The sequence below is a fragment of the Rattus norvegicus genome, chromosome 2 (genome assembly GCF_021556685.1).
Source record: "Rattus norvegicus strain SHRSP/BbbUtx chromosome 2, alternate assembly SHRSP_T2T, whole genome shotgun sequence".
Lineage (NCBI taxonomy): Eukaryota > Metazoa > Chordata > Mammalia > Rodentia > Muridae > Rattus > Rattus norvegicus.
Genome location: NC_141535.1, coordinates 206,035,024 through 206,061,618, shown reverse-complemented (window position 1 = coordinate 206,061,618; position 26,595 = coordinate 206,035,024). Strand labels below are relative to the sequence as shown.

Genomic DNA, 26,595 nt, shown 5'->3' with positions numbered 1-26,595 from the left:
CCAATTTATCCTAGATTGCAGCTTTCTCTTTTATAAAGAAGAACGACCCCTGTTCATCCATCAGCACATTTGGGTTGCTTCTGTGGCTTGAGTGTGGACTCTTAGGCTGCAGTGAGGGGAAGTACACCTAGATGCTGGGATCTGGTTCGACTCCTTTGGTTATGTGCAGAACTGACACTGGTGCTCGTGTCGTAGCTCTGTTCACTGTTGGGGAACCACAGACTACTATTGCAGTGGTTGTGCCGTTTGCATTCCTACTAACAGTGCATAAGGATTTCCTTTTCTCCATAGGCTTGCCAGTACTTTTGAAAAAATATATTCTAGCTCTGAGTCTTCCTACAAATTTACTTGAGATTTTGGTTTGATTTTTCTGCCTAGTATTGGTGTTAAATATCTTTTTGTATACCCACAGAGCATTTTTTCAGTCTGACAAAATTTTTCCTTTGCGTTGTTTGAGTTCTTAATGTATTTTTGGTCTTAACACTCAGACATACAGCTTTTGGGTATGTTCTGCACACCTAAGACCACTGTTTCCTTTGTTGATTTGTTCCCTGGCTGTGCAGAGGCATTGTAGTTTGGTATAGTAATCCTATCAATCAGTTTGTAGGACGTCTTTCAGTCTAGTATGCTATGTTTTGAAACAGACTGGCAGTTTTAAAGACCTTGATCTTTCAACATATTTGCTTACATATATTATGCTAATAATTTTGAAAAATTGCTTACCTCTCACAAATTTATAAAATAATTTCTGAAGTATTACTGCAATTAGAAGCAAAGAATATGATTTCTGGCACACAATACTTCAATTAATTAAACAATTAATTTTTCTTACTTGATTTGGCCTTTGGAGACAGGATCTCAGTATGTGGCCCTGGTGGCCTGGAACTCATTATACAGCCCCAGGTGGATACAGTTTGCTCTCTGCCTCCTCAGTGATGAGTTTCCAAGTGTCTCCTTATAAATAATATTTTAGGATGAAACATCTACACGATTCTATTGAACACTGTCCTAGTTCTATTTCTGTGTGGTAAAAACACTGACCAACAACAACTTGAAGAGGAAACCCAAGTCTACACTGTAATTCCAAATCCTGTAGCTGATGCCTGCCATCTGAGACTTATTGTCTCGTGGGCTCAGGCAGCCCCTCCTCCAGCTTTCTCATCCACAACTTGTCGCCTGGGCGCAGGCTGGCTCCTCCTCACTCCTCCACTGTCCTTGTCAGGTGTCTCCAGTCTGTTGGGGTCTCTACTGCACCTGATGTTGTACCTTCCCCAAGGGCTGAATGGTCTCTCCTTGGAAACTATAACCCTGCCACATGATGCCAAGCCTCGACTTTATCCCATAATCCCATTTAATCCTTAGGTCTCCTCAAAACTAAAGACATGCCTTCATCAGTGGTCCCTCTTGCTCTCTTACAGGACCAAGCTAAAGCTGCCATCATTGTCCATTCAGTCCTGTAGCTTTTGTGTCACCAAAGTCAGTACTATGTGGGAGACGTGCACCCTACCTGGTTCCCCTGCCAGCTTGCAGTACAGCCTTAGCCTGCTTCAGGCCACAGCCTCTGAATCCTGCTCCTGGACAGATACTTCCCAGAAGAGCTCATCTCTGATGCTGGTCTTTTCTTACTCAAAGCTGATTCTTCAGCCCCAGAGAGCCAGCATCAGCTGTCCTGGTAAAACAACAGTTTCGGCTCCACAGATTTTTAATTGAAATACCACATGAATGGGTCTGTAGGTCCCACTAAATTTCCCAAGGCAGACCGTGATCATCTGCACTGCCCAGGCCAGTCCTATCTTCCAGGCTCCTGTCACAGCTTAGGATGAGCTCTGAGCAGGCCTTATAGACCAGAGTTCCAAATACTTCTGTGGTCCTCCCTGGACAGGATTAAGCCCTAAGTATATCCTATTTGTTTCCTGCTGCTGTGATAAAGACCACAGCCAAAAGCAATCTGGGAAGGAAAGGGTTGACTTTACCTTATAGGTGACAGTCCATCAGCAAGGGAAGTCAAGGCAGGAACCTGGAGCAGGAACTAAAGTAAATACACTCAGTGGATTCACTGCCTTGATGATCTGATGCCCACCTGCCAGAGCCATAGAAAATTATAAAACTCACATCATCAGATTCCCCTTATTTCCTCCATTTCACTTCCTTTCTAGAATTTCTTATTAATGGAGTATGCTTGTATGCAGTCCTAACTGATTACGTGTCCTGCATCTTAGCAATAAGCTATGAGCACTGGACAGACACAAAGACCTTAGTTTGGTCCTCAATGTCCTCATCAAATGTTGGGAGCAGAAGGTGTTCTGCATCTCCACCCCTGGGTGAGTAGACACAGACGGCTCCCTGAAGCAGACAGTCTAGCTCAGTGGCTCATGACCTTCCTAATGCCGTCACCCTTAGTACAGTTCCTCATATCATGGCGATCCAGCCGTAACATTATTTCATCACTACTTCACAACTGTTGTTTTGCTACTGTTATGAATCATAATGTACATGTCTGATATGCAGGGTATCTATATACCACCTCCAAAGGGGTCATGACTCACAGGTTGAGAACCACTGGACTCTAGCTGAGTAGATGGGCTTCAGGATCAGTGAGAAGCCTTGTCTCGAGAAGTAAAGATGGAGGAAGTCATGAAGGCTGACCTCAGGCCTCACACACATGTATATGATGTGTAGACACACCACATACAAAAATGATATATAAATCAATAAATACATATTCTATAAGTCTAACTTTCTTTTTCTCTGAGAACTAATACTTCCCATTCAGAGTTTTCTTTTAACGAGAATTATTGTAGTCATTAAGGAAAAAGTCAATTAAAGTAGTTTTATCTCAAATTCTGTTAGTTATGACTTGTATTTTACTTGATATATATTTCTAAATTAAAGGTTTTTTTTGTTTTGTTTTATTTATTTCCTTTTTTTCTGTTTTGTTTTTCAAGATAGGATTTCACTCTGGAGTGCAGGCCGCCCAAAACTTACTATGTAGCCCAGGCTGGCACTTCTCCCTCAGCCTCCCAAGTGCTAAGGTTAAGGAGGTTAAAGTTTTTTTTTTTTTTTTAACCTAATTTACTAGAAAAGGCACTTTGTGTTTAGATTTGATAAAAATAGACACTTTGGAGTTGAGAAAAGCTTTAAAAGTTGCTCAGTTTCATTCATTTTGTGGGAGTTCAGTTAGTATCTATGGCAGTGCAGTTATCCTGAGGGTCCAATGGATACTGACCACATTCTAAGAATTTTATATGTGTTAGCTTTTAGAACTTTCTCATAGTCTATTGATGCAGATGTAGCTCCTGTCCTCATTAATTGAGGCACAAACAAATCACAGTAAATAATGAATTAAAAAGCTAGGATTCTGGACCAGTGAGCTGGCTCAGTATTTAAGGGATGCTTGCTGCCAAGTCTGATGACTTGAGTTCGATCCTTAAATCCCACATGGTGAAAAAAAGAGAACAATGCCTTAGGTTGTCTTCTCACTTCCATGTGCGTGAGTGTGTGCACACACGTGTATGCAGACACACATAACAAATGAATAATTGTAAAACAGCTAGAATTTGACCATTACATCATGCAATGGGATATGAAAGAAAATGTCCCTTGATTTTATTTTGCCTACGACCCTTCTGCATCTCACTGAGGTTTGTAGTTCCTGGAGTGCGACACTGAGGGGCCGTGTTGTTCTTAAAACTCTTTTTCTTTTTTTAATTATTTATTTTATGTATAGGAGTACACTGTAGCTGTCTTCAGACACCAGAAGACACCATCAGATCTTATTAGATGGTTGTGAGCCACCATGTGGATGCTGGGATTTGAACTCAGGACCTCTGGAAGAGCAAGCAGTCAGTGCTCTTAACCACTGAGCCATCTCTCCAGCCCGGTTTTTAAAGCTCTTAAGCCAGTTGTGCAGCAGGCAGCCCAGTGGCCCCTCTGCAGACCCCTTGTAGACATTCCCCAGCCCCTAGAAGAGGGTATGTCTTGTACATCTTTATTCACAACCCCCCACAGCACTCTCAAAGGAAACAGTTACATTGTAGACTCAGGAGGCAAAAGAAACAAGTTTAGAGAACAGTTATCGAGCCAGCTTCTGCCACAAATACCCTACAAGTTAGGGTACAAAGGAGGACTTTTAACTCAACGTTAATTGAAGGTAGGTTTTGTCAGCGACTATCCCTTTCAAGATACTGATGTTGATAATGACTTTTCTAGATCGTTCATACATCTGGAAGCTCAGACGCTAGAGTTCTACAGTGGCTCTGCATTTGACTGCCTGTGTAGGACGCTGGCCTGCTCTTTACTCTGCTGCATTTGCCCAGCACTCAGCCACTGGTTCACTGCTGCAGTGCTCAGGCCTGCTGTCAGCCTCCAGCCAGTGAGTCCTCACTCACAAAGCTTGTCTGGCCCCCATTGATCCTTTTAAACAAATGCTGCCCATCTTTTTGGGTTTTGTTTCATTGTAAGATTGATTAGTAGTCTCTGACGCAGTTAAGTATAGAGATTATAGCAATTTTTCTTTTCATCAGGAAGAAAATTTTGTGTTCTCCAAAAGGAATTTTATTAGGAGAATGGACCCCCCTACACACACACATTAACCTACTGAACATGGGACGGATCTAAAATTTAACTTTTTTGCATGTTGCTTGGCAGCACATGTCATTATGTCGCATACATACATCATCCTCTGTCCTCTTCGCCTTTCCCACAAAGTAAGTCAGCAGTGAACAAGTGCTTCACAGGTGCTTATTGACAGCTCGGCTAAAATCCTTTGCCGCTCTCGCAGGCCGTGCTACACGGCCTGTCTGCCCTTTGAGACGCCAGAGCACAACATCTCTGGCAGGAACTTTGCTCCTGCCCTTGTGGACAATGGAATTGTGTCGGGTGGTTCACACAATGAAAGGCAGGGTTGTAGTAAAGTGGCTGTCTTCTTCTGTCTTCTTCGTAGAAAGTGGCACAGGCGTGTGGTCTCTGAAAGCCGCTGTTTCACAGCTACCTGCTATCAGGCCTGACTTTCAGTCACAGACCTCGTCAAACTTCAAGTAGTAATTTCATTCTTTGTGAGGTTTCCAATTATGAAAGTATTAGAAGGTATTACATTAGTACAATATTGCTAGATTTTCACAACATTTTTGAATTCCATGTGATTTTTATTTCTAGTACAATAATTTCTAGAATATTCTATAACCTGTTACATTACAAAATTGTCCTCACTAAATTCACCTGTATCTAATTACTTGATTAAATTTAAAAAATAATTTTATAAGTCTACTATGATCGTATGTTCATACATCCACCATACAGTTGAGCATAAAGGACTCTGAATTGCAAACATTTGGATCAGGAGTTGAAGGGATGTTTTAAAATAACTCAACTATTTCTCTACAGATGGCCCATCCTTCAAAGAAACAGCAGGACCCAGCAGACAGATTTTACAAGGTATGTCAAGCAGTTGTGGGTTTCTTGTTTCATGAAGATGGCTTCATGGTTCTCGGTTGCCTGGAGTTCTCCTTTAAGAAAAATTAGTGCATGATAATAATACTGAAAGTGTTATCCTTCCTAGAAAATGCATGCATGCATGCACACTCACACACATGCACACTCTCACACACACACTCACACATGCACACGTACATACATGCACACTCACACATATACACTAACACACACATGTACACTCACACACATGCACACTCACACACATGCGCATGCACACACACATGCACACTCAAACACATGCACACTCACACACACATGCACACTCACACGCACACGCACATGCACACTCACACGCACATGCACACTCACACGCACATGCACACTCACACACAAATGCATACTCACACACAAATGCACACTCACACACATGCACACTCACACGCACATGCACACTCACATTTTGTGTTGGGTATATTAGTGATATTTTGTCACTTGGCTGTTTTCCGAGGCTTAATTTTAAAAATACAAGAAATTGAAAACTGCTAAAGGTAAGTACTAGGTCTGACTACAGTGACTCCAAGGAAGTGTGTTTGCTTCCCTAGGATTACTACAGTTTTCTAAGAACAACGTTCAAATGTTCTTAAATTGTAAGAAAATTTAGAGCTCAGAATGCAACCCAGTGAGACCTTTATCATCTGTGAAAGCATTAATTATTGATACGTAAATAGGAGCTTAGTGTTCCGTAAGTGACACCAGCTAGCGAAAACCCGTCTGTCTGTGAACTCTGATACTGTCCTCTGGGTTGTAAACCAATCCTTTTCAGTTTCCCCTAGACTGTATTGTCAAGTCTTTTAGGTTCTTATCTCCCTGCTTCTGGCTTTTTAAACCGACTTTGGTCTGGTTTCTCAGTGGCTTCAGATCCAGCCTCTCCTGCATGTGTTTTGTTCCACTGTATCTAGGTTGAGTTCTTACTGTTTGTGTTTCTCCATTACTAAGGAGACTTCTATACTACAAGGCTTTGGCTGCCTCTATCACCAGTTTTCCATTTGCAGAGTATATGGCATTGCTTTTAAAAGAGCCTTGTACATTTTTGAGGCAGCCGTAGCAAGTGCTATCATTGGCTTTGATAATAACTTATATTTTATGAAAAATCAACATAAATGTAGGAAGAAAAGCTTGATATAGCCTTCTAGTGTCTTTTGTACAATTTATTATGAAAATGAATTCATATTTCTGAAATGCACGAGCCTGTTGGTCTCAGGAAGGCCTGGAGGAAGCCGATGGGCAGCTGCTACTCCTGATATAAAAGCTATCCTACCCAAGAGCTCGACAGATACTTACGCATGAGCCCCTCGAGCTAATGCAGTTTTTATCTTCAGTTTAGTGTACCAAGTTTTAGACGTGTGAGACCATTGGTATATTACAAGTACTGTAAGGTTTAAATTTTCTGTGAGTTAAACCTATTTTATATATTTCCTCAATGACTTTTTCATGAATATTTACTATAAAGTAGTAATGATGTATGCTACTAAAATCCTCTTTCTGGCTAGGATTACATGCAGGCAGGGACTTTCCAACGTCAGGAAAATGAACAAATGATTTTTCCCCCTTTTTTCATTGTTCAGAACTATTTTTATTTCTGTTTCTACCAGTGATTGGAGAATACAAAAGCTTAAAACTGTGTTATTACATTTAAGAGTTTGTAATGTAGAGATTTTCAATTGTATTTATTTATATTCATCTTTTTCATTTTTAGTTTTTGAAACCAAAGTGGTTTTGATACATAAACATTTTATTATTTGGTATTTAAGGTACTGTAGAGAAGCTTGTTATTTACAGGTATTTACCAGTAGACACATACATTTCATTTTTATTTGCCCAAACAATAGCACTTGTTATGGAACAACTCTGGGGCCTGCGAGGTGCCCGTGTAAGGGCACATGCAGCCAAGCCTGACAACCCGAGTTCAGTCATCAGGCCCACATGGTGGAAGGAAGGAGCCCACAAGTTGTCCTGTGTCCTCTGCACATGTGTTGTGGTCTGCACATACATTTACACACACAGCCACACACAAATGTAAAACATTCTGCAGAGTGATCTGCACGGATTGAAAAGGAGTAGGAGGTGTAAGGCCGGAGTGCATTTTGCTGTGACCTGCTGTAAATTTCACAGTGGCGGGTGAAGTGTCTTTTCCCAGCAATGTTAAGATTTAATGTGACTCAGTAGTGTTCACATTTTAAGCTGCTCCAAAGTTTCCTTCAGTTTTAATTGGCACGCATTTACTTTTTATTGTTCAGGGACTGTGATAGGAATTTCTAAGCTGGTCACATATCTGCCATCGTTACCAGTTCCATATAGAGCAGTTGCATTGAAGACCAGTGGTTTATGTTTTTGTTTGGTTTTGGTTTTATTGATACTTATGTTTATAGACTGTTTTGCCTTGTGATAAATTTTATTCATTAAAGATCTACATGTTGAATGAGTTACTGTCTTAGGTAGTTTCAAAAGGAATTGCATATGTAATTTCTTTCTTGACATTTTTATGGTTTTCCAGGCAGATGTTACTTATTAATCTTAATAGTGTGTTCGAGTTCTTTAGCAGTTAACCAGTGTCTTACTTAGTACTTAATTTCAAAGCTTCAATATGTATTTTCTCGTCATAGTCAGGTAACTGCCTCTTTGCATGGTAAATTTGGGTATAGTAACGAATTTAGTTAGTGGAACGTTTTGGATAATTAATGTCAGGTTAAGTAGAGTTCCGGTCCATATGAAATTTTAGTTCTAAAGCAATATTTTTAACCACCAGCAGAGGGCTCTATGTGTACATGTATTCAAAATTAAAATGCTTTCTTAACCAGTTTTTTTTTTTTTTAAAAAAACACGATGCCCTTTCCTTCCCAGAACAGATTATTTAACCTTTTTTAAAGTAAGGGTCAATGTTCATAAACAACATTTAAAACTAATTTTCTCTACTCTTTCACTTTTATTGTCCTATGAGATTGAGCAGAATCTGCCAGTTAGATGTTTGAACAGGTCAGTGTGAAAACAGTTATGTCCGTTCATAAACATTCTGCTACCCAGTTACTACATAGTCAGCACTCTTCCTGACGGACTTTTTCCTTTGATTTGTATTTCTTAGGAGTATAGCCCTAAGAAAGCCTCCTCTTTCATTATTCTGATCTCTGCTCTGCTTTCTTCCTAGGTGTATTTTTACACATTCTGGCAGATACACTTGGGAGTATTGGTGTAATTGCCTCCGCCATCATGATGCAGAATTTCGGGTTGATGATAGCAGATCCTATCTGTTCGATTCTTATAGCCATTCTTATAGTTGTAAGGTAAGTGGTCCAGTTGTGTGCTTACTGTCTGTTACCGAGTGAGAGGAAGGCGACAGCAGAACTAATGGCTGGAGACCTTCAGTGCAGATTTTCATGTGGGCTTCCCTTTGTTCTTTAAAACAAGTTCCTATCCAAATTCTCTTTACCTCTTCACATTTTCGTGCATTTCCCATTTCTATCTTACCTGGAGTTTTAACATTTCTTTTTAATTTTTGACATGTAATTTGTTGATCATAATTCAAATTTTAAACCATACACTCTAGCTATAGAATAAAATATTGGCAATGTAAACTGCATTGAATATTATAGTTTATATCAAGATCTGACAATGTCAAACCCTAGTATGAACGTTGCTCCTGCTAGACCCGTCTTGAACTCTACCATTTCATTGTTCTTTCCTTTGCTCACCTACCATGGTACTAGTGCTTTCTGAAGACATTATGTGTAGGGACGTCCATCGCCAATGACCGCTTGTTGCAGTGCATTGTGTAGTTAATATTATTATCACCTAAAATCCTTTGTCCTAAAACAAACTTTATTGTTGGCTTCGTTTTTATTTTAAAAATTAGAACCATATTCTTTTATCTTGCTGCATTTGATTATTTTAAAATTTGCATAATGTGTCTCAGTTGGAGTATTATCATTTCTCAGGATCTCTGCTGTCAGTGGAAGCTTTTGTAGTGAGATGAATGCTGATTAGAAGTAAGACTGCAAGACTCTGACTCAGCCTTGACTAGGATTGATGGAATAGATTGCTGTGGAATTGCAGTGCTAAAGTTAGAAGTGGTTGATTTCAGTTTCTGCCCTAAAAATAGACATATTTTAAACATGCAGATTATTCTTTAACTATTTGCACGAGGAACCAGGTGGTGTTTGGAGGCTTTCTAAAGCTCAGAATGCCTTTTCCTCATTTGGAGGTCTTACCACACTCTCTTGAGTTAGCTTGGATGTGACCAACTCCTGATAGATTGCTCACTTCTGTGACTACCTGTCTTACTGCGGGTGTCCTGAGTGCACTTTGTTGTGCTGTGTATTATAGCGTTAGTTGCTCCCGATGGTTATTTAAGAGTATGATCCTAGTATCCTCTTTGTTTTGTCTCCACTCATTGTCACCAGAATTCTGGCCCCTGCTGTTGTGGTTTGGTGTGATGGCCTCTTTGTCCCCTCTGTCTTCCACTAGACTTGTCATGCTGCAGTGACATTTCTTTGATGCGGATTATGTGATAAACCACAATTATATCCTTCTCTGACTCTTAAAATTCAAGAATCCTTAATGAGACTTTCTGATATGGTTAACCTCCCCCTCCCTTTCTCCTGCCCCGCTTCTAGTCTGTCTTCTCTAGTGAGTTGTTTCTTTCCAGTTTCCTGAATGTGCTATGAGCCCCTGCATTCCCGCTCATGTCTCCTCTCTCAGCTCTTTCTGCATTTAATGACACACCCTTTCCCTCAGCCCTATAAATGTGTGCACCCCAACCCCACATCCTTCCCATGAAATGCCATCTTAATAGTACCCTGCAGGGAACATTTCCTGATTTGCCTGTCAAGGTGGGTAGAGCCCTTCCCTGTAGCACCTTCTACCAAAGCCTCCTTCCGAAGCACTTAGCATCTATGCAGAGTCTGCTTATGTTTCTGTAGCTCTGGGGGGGAGGGGCGGAGGGGTGAATCAGTGTCCTACTATTCTGGCAAAGGAGTTGGCACGCTTCAGATTTGAGTTGGAAGAACTTAGGCTTTTTTACCCTAAGGAGGTGCAAAACTTCTATTTCTATTCTATTTTCTATTTCCAACTTGGATTTTTTTTTCGTTATCTTCTTACTCATTTATTATGCAAGCAAAAAATAAATAATGGAAAAATTCATATGCACACAACGAACTTATCTTGCCTCAATGTTGAATACGTTTTTAAAAGAATCTTTATATACCATCTTCAACAAGTAGCTTCTTTTATTGGCCTGGGAACCCTACTATTTTGATTTTATCTTATGATAAGGGAGAGACAATCAAGTCAATAAATTAAGACAAGCTGATATGATTATTATATTGTCCTAAGGTAGGACTTGATGCTGGTCACTGAGATGTCATCTGAGACTGAATGATATGGGAAGTCTGCAGTCCTAAATATTAGTCTCAGGAGGGCTTTCTAGTCTAGGGACCAGTTGGTTTAAAAACAAAAACAAAAAAACAAAAAACCCACAAAACCCCACCTGCCCTAACAGAGGCCAGCATGGCCGAAGCACAGGGCGGATGAGGAGAGTGGTTTGGGGTGAAGCTAAAGAAATACACCGGGGGAAATTACAGCACTCGGAGGTTGGATTTAATTCAAGTACAGTGGGAAATCATAGCAGAGTGGCCCTTCTATATGTTTTGTTTTGTAGTGCTGGACACCCACCACTCGTCTGCATCCTCCTACCCTGGTCTGTATTGCTTAAATTTTTTTTATTTTATGTACACGAGTGTTTTACCTGCTCGTATGTTTGTGTACCATGTTTTACCTGCCCATATGCCTGGCGCCTTGCTGAGGTCCAGAGAGCTTGTTGGATCTCCTGGAATTGGAATTTTCAGATAGAGTGAGCCACCAACTGGGTGTTGGGAACTAAGCATCAAGTGCTCTTGGCCACAAAGCCATCTTTCCAGCCTCCTAATTTGATTTTTTAAGAATAGTTTTTAACTGGGCATGGTGGTACCTTTAATCCCAGCACTTGGGAGGCAGAGGCAAGGAGATCTCTGTGAGTTTGAGGTCAACTTCACCCTCAAGCAAGTTCTGAGCTACACAGAGCTACATAGTGAGATCCTGACTCTAATAAATAAATCGAGTAAAATAAAAGAAAAATGCTATTCTAACCTAGCTTGCAAGGGGTACTAGTATAAACAAGTGGAGCATCTAGAAGATTCCATAATGGACCAGGGGAGAGGCCACTGTAGCTAGGTCCAATCAAGCAATGGAGAAGCCAGAATAAAGCCAGAAAATGGGGTAGAACTAATGAGATTTGCTCGTGGCTATGGATGTGTGGGCCAGGGTTGAGTGAACGGGAGCCAAGGCAGTGCCTAAAGCTCTTACCGGGATGGATGGGGTTGTCACTGAGGGAAGACTGGAACAGAGCAGTGCTTTCCCTCCCTTTTGAAGGCACTGTAGACAGCAGCTGTGTTCTGCTCACTGCTGGCCTGACATGCTTTGTTAGTACTGATGCAGGAGCTCCTGTAGGTGGCGGGGGTGTAGACGCAGGATTGCTGTCATCACTCCGCTAACAGAGCAGCGGAAAGTCACAGTCCAGGGGTCAGCTGGCAGCAGTGCCACCACGCCACTCCTTCCTTCTCTGAAGTGTCCCATAGTCTGTGGCTCTTTCCTTCTGAAATTGGCCTAACAGCAGTCCCTCTTCAGTATGGTGCTTTGAGCAGCCTAAGTCAATCATAACAAGTGTAACTCCTTTCTAGTTTTGTGTCCTACTGTTCAATTTCCAAAAATTTTTAGTTTCCATATACTTAACATATTGAGAAATGGAGGTATTCTGATTATAATATTATGCGTTACTGGAATATATGATGTGGCTATTAAAATCTTACCTCCTTGGGATAGTGAGTAACTATAGTGTATCTGAGAGTCAACGCTGTAGTACCTACGTAGCTGGGCAGTTGATCACTTAGCAAGGCCCTTACCCGAACCAGGAGTCAGTAAAGCAGATGGCTATACAAGGAGATAATAGGCACAGCACAGTGCAGCAAGACAGGGCAGCCTTTCACTAAGGTGGAAACCGTGATTGCTGGGCAGCACCCAGGACCCACTTTGAGGTTTGTGGCCATGAATTCAGAATAGAAACAATTAGCATGGATGTTTGTCCTCCCGTCTTATTTAGCTGCTTGGTAAATATTATAGAATGATACAAAGAATTGGGTTTAATAGATGTGCAGTTTTTCCAGATGAGTGTTACTATAACGGGGTATAAAGTAAGGGATTATAGAAATTAGCTGAGTGAGCTCCCTGCCTGTTTGTGATGGGTACGTCACAAATTATACCCTGATTTCCTGTGTGTGCTCACGCACATACAGCTACTTACATGCAGGTAGGGCACTCATACACATAAAATAAAAATGTGACGTGCTTAAAATGGAGAGCTAGGGTCTGAGTTATAATCAGTGGGGTGGAGGAAAAGCGTTGTATAGAAACCCAAGATGGTGGTCCGCATGAGTACCTAAACCAAGAGGAAAGACAGAAAGCAGTAGAGGTGGCAAGGCCAAAAGGACAGCTGCTCATTCTTCAGTGACCTAGGGGAGTAACCAAAAATGTGCCCCTAGTTCTCAAACAGTTGGGAGGTGTGGCGTGTGCAGTGGAAGTATGTGGGGTGAACAGCAAGATAAAAGTAGAAATAATGACGTCCCCCCCATCTTCCATAAGCCTACTTGAGGAATCTTAAACTTTATCTAAAGCACCAGCTTAGTATTACATTTCCTGTCAAGCTGTGCTTGTGTAAGGAACACCATGCGCAGCGTAGAGGGGCCCCATGCCACTCACAAGACTTCCCCCCTGGTATAACACTGAGCCTCTGGACTCTGGGCATGGTGACGGGGGCCCCATGCCACTCACAAGACTTCCCCCCTGGTATAACACTGAGCCTCTGGACTCTGGGCATGGTGACGGGTACCTGTGGTCCTAGCACCGGGGAGGCCGAGGGAGCACACTTCAAGTTTGAGGCCAGCCTGGGTTTTACAGCAAGAAAAATGAAAAGAGTATTTTTCTTTCCAGTCTTTATATGTTTTTTGTGTCATGTTGTCCAGGTAAAGTGTGCTTTGCAAACCTGCTCTGTCCTGTCTCATTTATTTAGACTCAGTTTTCCCTGACAGTAAAGGTCTTTTCCCACAGTTGGTTTTCTCCCAACATTTTTGGCCCAAGCAATGAGAGAGTGAGAATGTCTGGGTACTGGTTTGTACTGTGGTGGTGACTTGTGTTTCTCAGTGAAGAGCTGGAGTGGAAGCTGCAGGGAGAGAATGATCTTAGTTCCTGGAAATGGATCGGGTGCAGTTCACAGTGGTTTGCTCCCTTCCCCCCCCACAAGTAAAGCTGGCATTGGAAGGAAGGGGAAAGCTGAGGATGTGGTTGTGTTATTGCAAGTTCTAAGTGGTCCATTGACTTAGTGGGATTGCGTTCACCACTCAAATGAAAGGGAGCCCTGTGTTTGATGATGGTACACAGCAGGACACAGACACAGCAATGCATGTTGTTACAGTGTGTTTCTGAAGCCTGCTGGACTTTTATTATTATCAGTTTTCTGAAGCTTTCCAGTTATCATCTTTATTGTGTTTTGTACTCATTAAAACAAAAATATAGTCATGTAGATGTAAAATAAAAGTTTTGTAGACAAAATAGTACATTTGTTTCTTAGCAGATTGAGGGAAAAACACTCATTTTTAGGGCAGGTTTTAGAGGTTTCAGCAATGATGAGCACTGGTCGTAATCACAGGTGAGAACTAGAGGGGCTGTGCATGAAGCAAACAGCTATGCAGGTGACAGTCTGTGAAGCTACCGGCCACAGTCATTGTTCATACAGATAGGATTGGACCAGGACTCCAGTTTCAGCAAACTAATTGATTCCAATTATTTGTGCTTTATAATAAGCAAAAAGCACACGTAGGAAACTACTCTGTCTTCATATAGTCAGGTATAAGAGATTGTAGGCATTGTATCTCTTTTAGAAATGTTTTTAGGCATTCCTAACAATCTCCGTTGTGGTTGCCTTTCAATGGCTACATTTACTATCCTTTGGGCAGTGTGAGACAGAAGAAAACAGTCTCTTAGAGCTTTATTTGCTGCTTGAGTAAGTTTTCATCTTGTAAAAAACGCATTGGACATCATTACCCAGGAGTTACATTTTTTAAAAATCATATCTAAGTCATATTTAAAGCCCCTATACTGAGAGGTAAAGACTGGTCAGTCCAACACCATTTTCCAACTAGCTTTCTGGGAGGATCCGAGGGCAGAAAGTGCCTATTTATAGTAATTATCATTTCCCTCCTGTGCATCTGCAAAGTGCTGAGCTTCTGTTACTCTTGGGGAACTAAGTGGCCCTCACTCTGACCACATGTGTGTAGTGGTTCAGATGAAGAACCTGGGAATAGGAGATACTGGCCGAGAGGGTCTCTACAGATAGTGAAGGAAACCAATAGCATTGACTCAAAGATGTTGAAAAGGATTTTCAGTTTAAGAATCTATTATGTAATGCTACCATTTAACAACATGCAGTGGTTTTATTGAATCACCTTTTTTTTTTACATTCAGAGGACAGAACACTAATTCAGTTTTTAGCTGTGTGTATAAACCATAGTGAGTATATTTAGAAACTTGTTACTTCAGCAAACTCTCCATTTTTTCCCATTCTTCCTGTACACACACACACACACACACACACACACACACACACACACACACACACACACACGGGGGGGGGGAAATGAGAGACAGAGACAGATCATCAATACCCCTCAATTGTTAGTCTGTGTAAATTACGTAAAGTATGAATTAGTTACTTGAGGACATGGTTGTGTCTGCCACAGAGAGGAGGCATCAGGGTTTTGGTTAATAGGATCACAGTACAGGAGTAAGTTTTGTTTTCATTTGATGCTCATTGAGTTTCCTTTGAAGAACATTGGTGGCTCAGGTGCCGTAGTTTACCACCAGATGTTAATATGTGGTACAGGTCCACCTAGAGCCCACTGCCTTTGCAGTTTTTCCTGGGGGGAAATGGTGTTTTTTTCCCCAAACAACTGATTAATACCTTAAGACCCAAGCTGTTTGTGGGTTAGGAGTCACTTTACCTGGTCTTCAAGTGCTTGTTCTTTGCTGAGGGGAGCACTGGGCCCCGAATGTAAAATGATTCAGACTGACGAGAGATGAGTTCTGTGAGGTGTGGTCTTCCCATGTGGCTTCTCAGCAATCCAGTTCCCTTTCAGCATCAGGCACACCGTATTGTTTTCCTCTGTCCTAAAGTCAGATGTCACGTGCATAGAGCTGCACATCCATACACACACGTGCGCGCGCGCGCACACACACATACACACACACACACACACACACACACACACCATGAAATACTAACAGAATGTATATGTGCTCCAGTGTCTGGACCTGAACTGTCACCCAGAGAAAGATCTGTGTGGTAAAGGCTTGGTCTTGATTGGGGCACAGTTGGGAGATGGAGGAGCCAGGTAGGGCCTGGCGAGGGTCCTCAGAGGGTGCTCAGATCATTGGGCGTATCCCTGAAGGAAGTAGTGAGACTGTAGCTCCTTCTCTTGTGTTTGCTCCTTGTCTCTGTGAAGCGAATGGGTTTGCATTGCCACTCCTAGTCTGCCATGAAGTGCTGCCTTGCCATGGGCCTGAAAACAGTGACTGCCTGTGACAACAGTGAGCCAAACAACCTTTCCTCTTCGTACTCCGGTAGCTCGGTATGTTTGTTATAGTAATGAAAACTGACTCACCTAACAAGGGAAGTATTGATCTGCTGATTTTATCAAGTAGACCTTTCAGAAAGTCTGTAAGCCTATGAGTACTTACTGATGCTTCCAGAATAAATCTCTTAGGGTCAGAAAGCTGTTATCAGCCCCTTGCCTGTTTTTCAGGCTGTTCTTGTTTTCCATCGAAGTCCTGTTCATAACTGACACTTTGGCTTGTTATTATGGGAAATGCACTTGCTTGCCTTCATTGTGCCTTCAGTCATAGTATCCTAATCTATGATCCCCTTCTACTTCCTGTTTCCTGTCAGCCCGAGGATTCCTGAAAGCCCAGACTTCTGGAGCTCTCCCTGTTCCTAACTACTTACACCTCTGAATTTATCATTCGTTCATCATCCCCGTTTTTCTAAAAACAGTGGTGCTGTATGTGGCAGGGTCACATGGGATAGACTCGACAGTACAGCCTGACACTGGTGTACTTTGTTCACAGCAGTGTTTTGAATTCTGGAGACCTAGGCTAAGGATTGGAAGGCTTGGGTTACGGTTCTGCTCTGTCATCCATGAATGTGAATTTTGTTGTTGTTGTTGTTGTTGCTTTGTAAGTTTCATGATTAAGTGCCTTTTCAGGGATTGTTAACATAGGATATACTTCCAGCATGCTATAAGCCAAGGCTAATCATGGAAAATAGGAATTGACATACAATAGATTGCTTTACAAAGTAAAGTGGGTTTTCAGAACCAGAGGGCAAAGATTAGTAAATAACAAACAAATCTGACATTACAGTTTAAATGAAGGCAGCCAAAGGCTGTTTAGATTTGAACTGCAGAGATGAGAGAATTGAGTCTTTGCATTAGAAGCTGTATTAAAACCTTTCAACCTCTGTGTATAAATAACATTGCAAGAAGTACAGAGTTTTACTATTATTTTAACAGAAGCCTCACTCTTCCCTTAAGCGATGGAGGAGGTTGTTAATTACATACACACACACACACACACACACACACACACATACACACACACATACACACACACACACACATACACACACACACAAATCCAGACAACCTAATATAGAATTCTTCATTTCTGACCACCGTTCCTTCATAAGACTCATTATAGCATTATAGAGGAAGGATAAACTCTACCCTACTTTTTTTGCTCTAATTAAAGGCTTATAAGATGCCACTATTTCATACGTTTTCCCAGCCCAAAGATCTGAAATCCTGGAGTAGTTCTCTACAGTATTATTTGGGATGAACGAGATCTGTCTTTGTGAAGTGGCTGAAGGCTTCAGTGTGGAATAGGAAGGGAGCTGTAGGGGACAGCTGACTACACGGATTGTCCAGCCTGGACAGTTAGCCCACAGTTTCCGTGATCAGTATTCTGGGCATAGCCCAGCTGCCTTCTCTGCTCAGACCTCACAAAGCTGTAACTAATGTGTTGGCTGGGGTTCCAGCCTCCTCCGAGGCTCAGGGTCATCTTGCAAGCTTATGTGGTTGTCAGCAGAAATCCTGAACTTGCAGCTGTCGAGCTCATGGTGGCTACTTCTTCAGAATCGGCATGGGAGCAGCTGACCTCAACCCACACTTTAGTCCCTCTCTTAAGGGCTTGGCTCTGATCAAGTCAGGCATACCCACGGTTTTTTCCTTGACGAACTAAAAATTAACTTATTTAAACCTTAAATGCATCTTAAATTCACTTTGCACTTGTTGTATTCCGTTCCGTTGGAGCCAGCCACAGGTTTTTCCACGCACTTGAGAATGGGGGATTCTATATCTGAGTGATTCACTGAGGGTCACGTTAAGGCATGTGACTCTTACTTTTCTTTCTCTTCTGTTTTGAGTGTCCAGCCCCATACTTAGACAAGAGCTAGGGTTCTGTCAATGAATAGTTGACAGGTGAAAGAGCAGAAAACCACAGGTACCGAGCACTTCCTCAGGGTCTCTGCCTGCTTTCACTCTTCCACTGAGTGTCCTTGTGCAGGGTGTGATTTGTCTTGCAGTAGTGTGGTTCTGGTTCCTTAAAATAAATCAACGGAATGGCATCATTCTTCAGTGTTTGTCAAAGCCATCGAAATGATTGGTGAATCCATCCCTGAGGCCTCAGATTTGTAGTTTGTGGAATGATTTTCAAGCTACAGAGGTTAGGAATTAACCGATATTTATTCAATTGCAGATTTATTATAATTTGGAACATTCAGTGCCATTGTCAAAAAGTATTCTGGAAATCATGTACAATTTGTGTTCATTCTAAGAATGCAAAGGTAATTCAGTATTACAGAGTTTACACATATTATTCATCAAATAAACAATGGAGAGAGAAAACCATGAGATCATTGCCAGAGATCCAAAGAGACATTTGGACAAATGCAGTCGCCCTTCCTTCCTCCTTCCCTCCCTCCCTCCCTCCCTCCCTCCCTCCCTCCCTTCCTTCCTTCCTTCCATCCATCTCTTGACAGTGGCATTGCCATTATCCAAAGTGGAAAAAGATACACTTGGAATTGTATCTTATGTTTTAGACCTGGAGAAACTGCCAATGGCTTTGAGCCAGAAAAGTGAAGTGTAGAAGCATGTTAGCACTAGCAGAAGCCAGGCCTGAGTGACTTAGCCGCATGAGAGTGCTACTGATGGCTATGGCTAAAACCTAGAAAGTGTGTGAGGTGAGTCATATGGGGGATGGCAGACAAGATGGCTCCACTGGTGCTTCCACCAAGCCTGAGGACCTGAATTCCATTCTGAGACCTCCATGGTGAAAGAAGAAAACCAACCTTCAGAAGTTGTCCTGGGACCACACCTGTGACACCTGTACAACCACACACATACATACAGAATAAATAAATTATGTGTAACAAAATTAATAAATAAGAATTTGGCATAGGTAAAAGCATAAAAGGAAATTCAGAAAGCATAATCAACTTGGATAAATATGTCTTGTATAAAGACAGCCTCTAAGATCAAAAATTAAACTAGAAGCCATGTAGCTCAGTGGTAGAGTACTTGCCTCATAAGTCCCTGGGTTTAATCTCCAGTATGCCAGAAGAAAAGTAAAAGATTAACACAGTGGGAAAATAGGCAGAAATATAAGTTTACTTAGTTCACAGAAAAGATAAGCTACAAATGATATATCTATACACATATTCATGTGAATTTGAAAGCCTGTGTATATGTATGTGCAAGGCTAGTTGGCAACCCTGTTTTTTCTTAGACACAGATATGGATAGACTAAACCATCTGTCCAGCAAGCTTCAGCAATGTGCCTGTGTGTGCCTGTGTTGGCCTTGGAACTGCCGGTGTGTACCGCCACATCTGCCTTTTATTGTGTTGGACTTGGGAATTGAACTCAGGTCTCAGGCATGCCCCATAGACATTGACCTATGCCCACAGCTTACAAACGACTTCTTGTAAAATAGCAGCAACAACAAAAAAAGACAAATTCAAACTGCAATAAAACGGCATGTCTTACTGATCAGGATAAATTTCCAATCTTGTAATAGAGTAGGCCTTCTAATATACTGATGAGAGGAGTAAGAGTTGTCTCTATAAAGAGAAATGTTAAGATACTGGCATTTGTGAAATCAACCAATTTTATCCTACAGACATATCTCAGTGATAAATTGGCAAAAACATATATTCAGAAAATTGTTCTTGTGGCTGTTTGTTTCTGAGAGCAAAATATTGGGAATAGCACAGGTATTTGTCAGTAAGGAAGCTGTGTGCAAGGGAGTTCTAAAAAAGAACATAGGTGGTGTCTGGTGATATGGTATGATTTCCAAGATGCAGTCTTCTGAGAACAAGATAGTCCATAAAAAGCCCTACTTCCACGAGAGAGATGTGTAGCATACATTCTATAAGGGCTCTCTAGCCATTAACATAAACAGGAAAATAAGCATAATCTACATATTCTGTAAAAGAAACATTGGAGGGAAAAAAAACCAAGTAAATAGGACGACAGAAGGGAAGGCATTTGAAGTGACATTTTACATTTTAGTATTCTTTCTGTAAATTTTATATTATTATTGTACATTTGTGCAACGTGTGAGTAGGTGTGCCACTGTGTAAATGCGGAGGTCACATGAAACCTTTGTGAAAACTGTTTTTCTGTTGGTATCAGAAATAAGACTCATTTTGCCAGGCTTGCAAGCAAATGCCTTTACCTTCTGAGGCTCTTGGTGCCTCCTTGATGTCCCTTTGACTAGAGAATCGTCAATAGTTTCAGCCTTTGAAAATAAACACAAATTAAAAGCTTGAAAGCATATCGTCATGGTCTTCATTTACTTGCTGCAAGAAAAGGATGACCTTTAGGTTTTCCGTTTTAATGGCTTTTGTTATTAATCTATATGTAGCTTAAAATTATCTGCTGCTAGGTGCAGTCTGCATCAAGGTCACTTTGTTCTTTTGCTAATGAGTCCTTTGAAAATGGTTTCATTTGCACATCCAGCACTCCTCGGCATTTCTGGGGAACCAGCATCCAGTGCAGTGGGCCGGTTAGAAACCCACTTTGAGATTCTCTGTCACACACACTCAGGGTGCTTTCTTAGTTTAGGGAAAGAATTAAAAATAGATTGCTTTGCTTCTTACCTCATATGTGACCCTTACTTCTAGCAAACGTGCAGTCTCTGAAGTCCGCACTGGGCAGTTGAGGGTCAGAGAGTCATTTCCGATCTATTCTCAGGTGTGAGGATGTCCCTCATTGCTACTACCCCCACTGCCAAGGTCCTCTTGAGTGTCCTCTGCTCTTCAGGCGCCTCTGAGACGCTTCATTTCTTTCAGTAGTCCAGGCCTCACACACATTTGAGAGTCACGTCTTTTCTGTAGGGAAAGGTACCTTGAAGGAACTAGAGAGCCATCTCCATGACTGCGTTATGTAGTATCTCAGACCTGCTAGAGCACCTCATGTGTGGCCTCTACTTGTTGGCTTTGGCCTGTGCCTTCAGATCTTACTCTTTCCCACACATTTGTTTTCTGATGCTTAGTTCATATAGTTGGAATTTATTCCTACCTCTTCTCACAAAGCTACGTCTTTTGTGGAACCATTTTGTTTTCTTCATTGATTGTGTTGTCTCTGCATTTTTTTATTTCATTATATTGATGGTTTAATGACACAATTATTAGTTTTTTATTCATTAAACTGAAGAATACATTTTATAAGAGAACAAGTTATAGTCTGTAGAGATGGCTCAGTAGTTAAGAGCACTTGTTGCTGTTGCAGAGGACCCTGGATTAGTTCTAGCGTCCATATGGTGGCTTTCAACTAGGGGATTCGATGCCCTCTTAGAGCTCTGTGGGCACCAAGCACAAATGAGGTACACCTGCATTCGTGAAGGAAAAACACACATTCACATAAAAATAAGGTAAATAAGTCTTTTTAAAAACCCAACTTTTAAACAAAACATAACAAGTTGAAATGGGACACAGCCATGCCTGTAATCTCAAACTTTAGGTGGTTGAGAGACGGGGTGGGGATCCTGTTCAGGGTCATTCTCAGCTGTGTAAGGAGTCCCAGGGCAGCTTTGGCTACTTGAGACTGTCTCAGATACACAAAACAAAACAAAGACAATGAATTATATATCAAGATCTGAAAGTGCTGAGCATTCCTAAATGGAGTTCTTTCTCCCCTGTGTGTAGTAAGCACAGAATAAAATGCCAATAGCCTTTCATTGACTAGAGGTTCTTTTTTTAAGAGTTACAGAATTGGGGGGGCACTTGACTCTTATTTTGAAGGGTTCTATGTCATATAAATAAAAGATATCCTGTATTCCAATACCTATATTGTAATTCCTATATTCTCATTACCAACTGTCTTAGTCAGGGTTTCTATTCCTGCACAAACATCATGACCAAGAAGCAAGTTGGGGAGGAAAGGGTTTATTCAGCTCACACTTCCACATTACTGTTCATTACCAAAGGACGTCAGGACTGGAACTCACACAGGGCAGGAACTTGGAGACAGGAGCTGATACAGAGGTCATGGAGGGGTGCTGCTTACTGGCTTGCTTCCCCTGGCTTTCTCAGCTTGCTTTCTTATAGAACCCAAGACTACCAGCCCAGGGATGGCACCACGCACAAGGGGCCCTCCTCCCTTGATTATTAATTGAGAAAGTGCCTTACAACTGGATCTCATGGAGGCATTTCCTCAAGGGAGGCTCCTTTCTCTGTGATAACCCCAGCTTGTGTCAAATTGACACACAGAACCAGCCAGTACACCAACTAAATTTTTTTATCTTGTGTGTCTGTCTTGCATAGGTTTACATGTGATTTATGTATGTGTTTATGTGTGTGGTTTATATAAAGGCGGGTGAACACTTATTGCACATGCATATGGGGTCAGGGAACAACCTCCTATGTTGATCTTTTCCTTCCAGCGTGTTTGGGGTTGAGCGTCTTCGTTGTTTGCCCTGCCTGTCTCATACCAGCTGTCCCACAAGCTGGAGACTCTCCTATCTCCGCCTCCCATCTTGTCTCAGGTTCACTGCGTTACAAGTGTGTTGTGTGAGGTTTCTGGTAACTCAAACACAAGTCTCACACTTGCGTGTCATTTGCTTTACACAGTGAACCATCTCCCCAGCCCTCGGTTGGATCTTTAAGAGATAATACATTCAATTCGTTGTTACTCATTCAGTGAATGTGTTATCTATTCACTGTGTAACTAGATGGGTGCTAAGTGTGTCCTGTGTTCAGATCGCTATGCCAGGACCTGGGAATAACGTGAGTGTAACTGGACTCAACCCTAGGATACCTAACTGAAGAGAAGACTCAAGCAGTTCCAACGCTTGAGCCTTGGCCCTGGGTCTACAGCTTCTCACCCAGCTGTGATAAACCACAGCTGTTTGTCCTGTCAGAGTTGGTTTCCATCTGTAAAAGGAGAGGTAGGGCTCAGAGACCTCCAGAGTTGTGTTTTCAGTAGGAATGCTGTGATCCCAACATTTTCTTAGGATTACTTTCGGCTGTCATGGGGGATGAAATCAGACATTTTTTATGAAATTACTTTAAAAACTATTAAGTGTTATATAAACAAAAAAATATTACACTTTACTAATTTGATGTTATAAACTGATATTTTTTGTTCCAAAGAGCAAACACGTGAAGTGTTATAACCATGTCCCAGATGCTTAAGGCAAACCTCTTCATGGCTGTAGGGTTCCATAGTGTCTGTTACTGTCTCATTACTGGGTAAGAACCACTTACTGTACTGGGTACTGATTTAGATCACAGGTTCCAGAAGCTTAGTAGAGTCATACATGAACCACATTTCCAGATGGGACCATTTTAAGGGATCTGTTCTCTACCAGGTTTATAAAATTCTACATTAATTGTAATCATCCATCCAGCTAGGTAATGGTGCTGGTCTTAGCAAGAGTACGGAGTGCTCTTTACCTTTGAGCCCTCTCTCCAGTGCCACTACATTACTTTATTTATGTGTATCTAAGTGTGTCTGTATGCACATACACATCTATGCCCATGGAGCCCAGAGGTGGGCATCAAATCCCCTTGGAGCTAGAACTGTGGCAGTTGTCAGTTAGTAGGTGTGGACTCTGGGAACTAAGCTTGGTTCTACTCATTCTGCATGAGCAGCAAGTGTTCTTAATTGCTGAGCCATCTCACCAACCCCAATACTTAGTTCACTTTATTTATAGTTCCTGCTAGATTATTTAATTTGCTTTTGTAATGTGGTGAAAATCTTTCCCTAAAAGCTGTATCTGAAGTAAAACCTGAATTTTTCATTGCAAATTACTTGCAGCAACGAGTAAATGTTGCTCATTTAACCTGTTAAAAGGCTTTGAGATTAATTTGATATTTATTGTATGATTATAGAATTATGTTCAGCTTTTGAAAAATGAAACCATTACTTTGTATTACTGGTAAATTCATGCCTAATGAGTCATCCTCCTTGTCATTTATGATAGGAAAATAGAGTTCCATTGTGAAAGCTACAATTGAGTTAGTCAACCAGAAGCGAGCCTCTAATTGTTTCCAAATGCTTACTTTTCCTTTTCCTGTAGGGTTTGGATGCAGCTCTAACCTTAGCTCAGTCAGGAATTTGCTAAGCTTGTCTTTTCCTCCATATCCTTTCATTATGGCTAGATAGATCCATGCTAAAATCTGTTTTATGATTCCCCGTTATGATAGTTAATCAGAAAAATATGGGCAGAAACTCCTGAGCTAAACGCAATTTTAAAAGGCAAAAGCTGGCATTGCTACAGACTATTTTTTGACATCTTATGGACTTTGAAAATGACCTGGTTCTGGATCGTATCTCCCTCTGTGAGTGAGGAGGCCGTCCCCCCCACCCCCACCCCAGCAGCTGGGTGTCCAACCGCAGCTCCTGCAGCTGACATTCTGACACCATTTCAGCCGTCATTAGGAAAACTGTGCGGCATTTTCATGTGCTGCGGTGAGGTTTTTACTATGATATACTAGCCATTCCAGTATTCCTAGAAGAGCCAAACAGGGAAGGTGATGGATAGCCCTGTAAGTAGGTAAAGCCTTTTCTGACTCACCCTTTTCTTTTCATGAGAAATGAAGACCTACAGAAGAAAACAAAAAGTATGGATTAATTGTACCATAGTCACTTCATCTCTTTGCCCCGCTCCTTTACTGTACCCGAGGCGTCTTCATCTGCTTCTCAGTGGTGTGCAGTAGATAGAATCAAGTGTTGCTTTTCAGCTGAGGTGCCAGTCTTCTTAACTGTCAGACTTAGTAATTCCCTCTCCAGTTGGTTTTCCTTCCCAGCCTTCTCTGACCCGTGGAAGGCCTGGAGCAGCACTGCGTTGTTTTGTAGGATGGCCTTCTGCTTGTATTTCCTTCCTTCTGTGACTTGTGTTCTGACAGAGATGTCTTTCCCATCCCCATGGGTTTCACTGACTGAGCCTTTACTGTCTGCATGAGTGCTTTTTCTCTGTTAATAATTTCATCTCTTCTAAAGGGGTTAGTAATTTTTCTTGACCTTAAAATGTACTCTTTGAATTATGTTTAGTGGAATTAGCTGTAATGTATGTTCTGTAAACATTTATATATCAAACACTGAAATGCGGGGGACACAAACGTAAGTCATAGTCCATAAAGTACTTCTCAGTGTGTATGTATAGAAAAACAACTTGGTGATTTTGCAGTATAATTCCATAGATAGCCCTAATCGTTTCCTCTTTTTCGGGACAGTCTTCTGTGCATCCCAGGTTGGCCTGAGCCTTAGAGGGCGGGGATTGCAGGCATGTGCCCGCCGCATGTGCCCGCACGTGCCCGTATGCCCCGCATCCTTCACGCTCTTACAGGAGCACAGAATGGACATCTCATCATCCGGAGGTCAGGTAGTAATCAGGAAATATACCCCAAAGGAAGTCAGACGTGAGGTTTTAAGACATACTAGAAGTCGAACAAAAGGCCACTTAATAATGTTCTAGGCAAGGATTATCGTATTAGCCAAAGCTTGAAAGAAAAAACAGCACAGGGTCAAGTACAGCGTTTTTGAAGAACTTAAAAAACAAGCAGGGATGGGGAGGAGGGAAAGGTAGAGGGGATTAGAGGCCTCCATCCTCTCCCCCAAAATAGTACCCCATTATGGAGCTTACATTTCATCCCTGAGGAAGCGGAGAGCTCTTGACCCAGCCTTAGTAGGGAACAGATAGGATCAAGTGCTTGTCTTATGACGGTCAGCCTCATAGCTCTGTAGAAAGCAGTTATGTGTAGATTCATACACAATCCCACAGAAGCCTGGCCGTGAGTATATATTATTATCATCTAGTCTCTGGGCACGGCCATGAGAGTTCTCACAAGGCGGCAATCAAGTTGTCAGTCCAGGCTGTCACTGCGGGCTCAAGCTGAGGAAGACATTCTAGATTCCCTGGAGCGGGGGCTGACAGGCTTCTGTTCTTTGGGTCTAGGGGGCTGGATCCTAGTCTCTCTGCAGGTGCGCCTTCTTCTCTTGCCCCATGGGCCTCTTTTAAAGGAGCTCACAGTATGGCAGCTGTGAGGGAGCAAGTGAGAGTGGAGGTGGAAGCTGGGTCGGAGGCCAGAGTGTAGAAGCTGACCAGGGCAGCCCTTCACCACTCGGCCTACTCAGTGCCTGTCAGTACTAAGTTGTTAGGTCTCCGTCCAACCTAAACACAGCTTGGAGTGAAGACCACATGGGCACATGAGTCCAAAGGGTCTTGAGTGCCATCTTTGAAGCTACCTACCCAGTGGACTTAAAGGATGTAAGATTAGATAGCAAGGAACACTTTGGAGGCTAATGTAGTAATCCAGGTGAAAGGTCTGGAAACCACTGTGTCTGTGGAGAGGGATGAACTGGCTAACAACTGTCAGGACAGTGTTTTAGTTCGTAGAGCACAAAGGCTATGCAGGTTAAGGAGTCACAGGTGACGTTTAATTCTTGGTTCTTATTGCTGTCTTACTA

At 41.9% G+C, this 26,595-nt stretch overlaps 1 protein-coding gene across 1 annotated transcript in view; it reads left to right on the top strand.

Moving 5' to 3' along the window:
* Positions 1 to 26,595, top strand: part of Slc30a7 (solute carrier family 30 member 7) — a 62,399-nt gene that overhangs the window by 22,877 nt on the left and 12,927 nt on the right. The window contains 2 exon segments of the mRNA NM_001191715.1: positions 5,383 to 5,433; positions 8,636 to 8,771. Of these exon segments, the coding sequence (NP_001178644.1) occupies positions 5,383 to 5,433; positions 8,636 to 8,771 (187 nt within the window).